This window comes from Sporobolomyces salmoneus, assembly GCF_050403485.1.
Source record: "Sporobolomyces salmoneus JCM6883 DNA, S_salmoneus_JCM6883_v1_ctg240, whole genome shotgun sequence".
In the NCBI taxonomy this organism is placed as follows: Eukaryota; Fungi; Basidiomycota; class Microbotryomycetes; order Sporidiobolales; family Sporidiobolaceae; genus Sporobolomyces; species Sporobolomyces salmoneus.
Window position 1 is genome coordinate 1 of NW_027480923.1, and position 594 is coordinate 594.

At 55.9% G+C, this 594-nt stretch overlaps 1 protein-coding gene across 1 annotated transcript; it reads right to left on the minus strand.

The window, feature by feature from the left end:
• JCM6883_004635 (uncharacterized protein) lies at positions 1–594 on the minus strand (the record flags this gene model as incomplete). The annotated part of the gene is made up of 1 exon (XM_076635763.1): positions 1–594. A coding segment is annotated over one exon (594 nt), but the record flags the coding sequence as incomplete, so codon positions are not given.

The following is a 594-nucleotide window of genomic DNA, read 5'->3' on the forward strand; positions in this document are numbered from 1 at the left end:
TCCCCATCCTCCTCTGCGACCCCATCCCCAGCCACGACCGTAGCCCCAACCGCGACCGTATCCCCATCCTCCGCCTCGACCGAATCCTCCTCCATAGCCTCCTCCGAATTGACGTTTCGACAACTTGTTCTCCCCATTCGAGTTCGAGTTCGAGTCGGCGTCGGCAGCGTGACCTTGTTGCGCTTGTTCTTGCTCTTGCTCCTCGAGGTGACGTTTCCAGAATCCGATATCCCACAAGTCGAAATCTCCCCAGAATTGACGTTTCGCAAGAGTCGAGGAGGAAGATTCGTCGAGAGAGTCGGCAGAGTCGAGAGATTCAGAGTCGAGATCGTCGAGAGCTTGACGTTTCCAGATGACGTCGAAATCGCCGAAATCACCGAATCCTCCGAAGAACGGATCACGTTTCGAGAGACGAGAGTTCATCGACGAGGGTTGTTGTTCATTCGTTCCGATCGAGGAGGACGAGGAGGGAGCGTCGTTTGCCGAAGGGGAACCGACTCCGTATCGCCTGTAGCAGCTCCAAGGACGGTAGCGACACCAGGGAGGGTAGTAAGGAGGGTAGAAAGGAGGTCGAGGTCTCCAGTAAGGTTGATT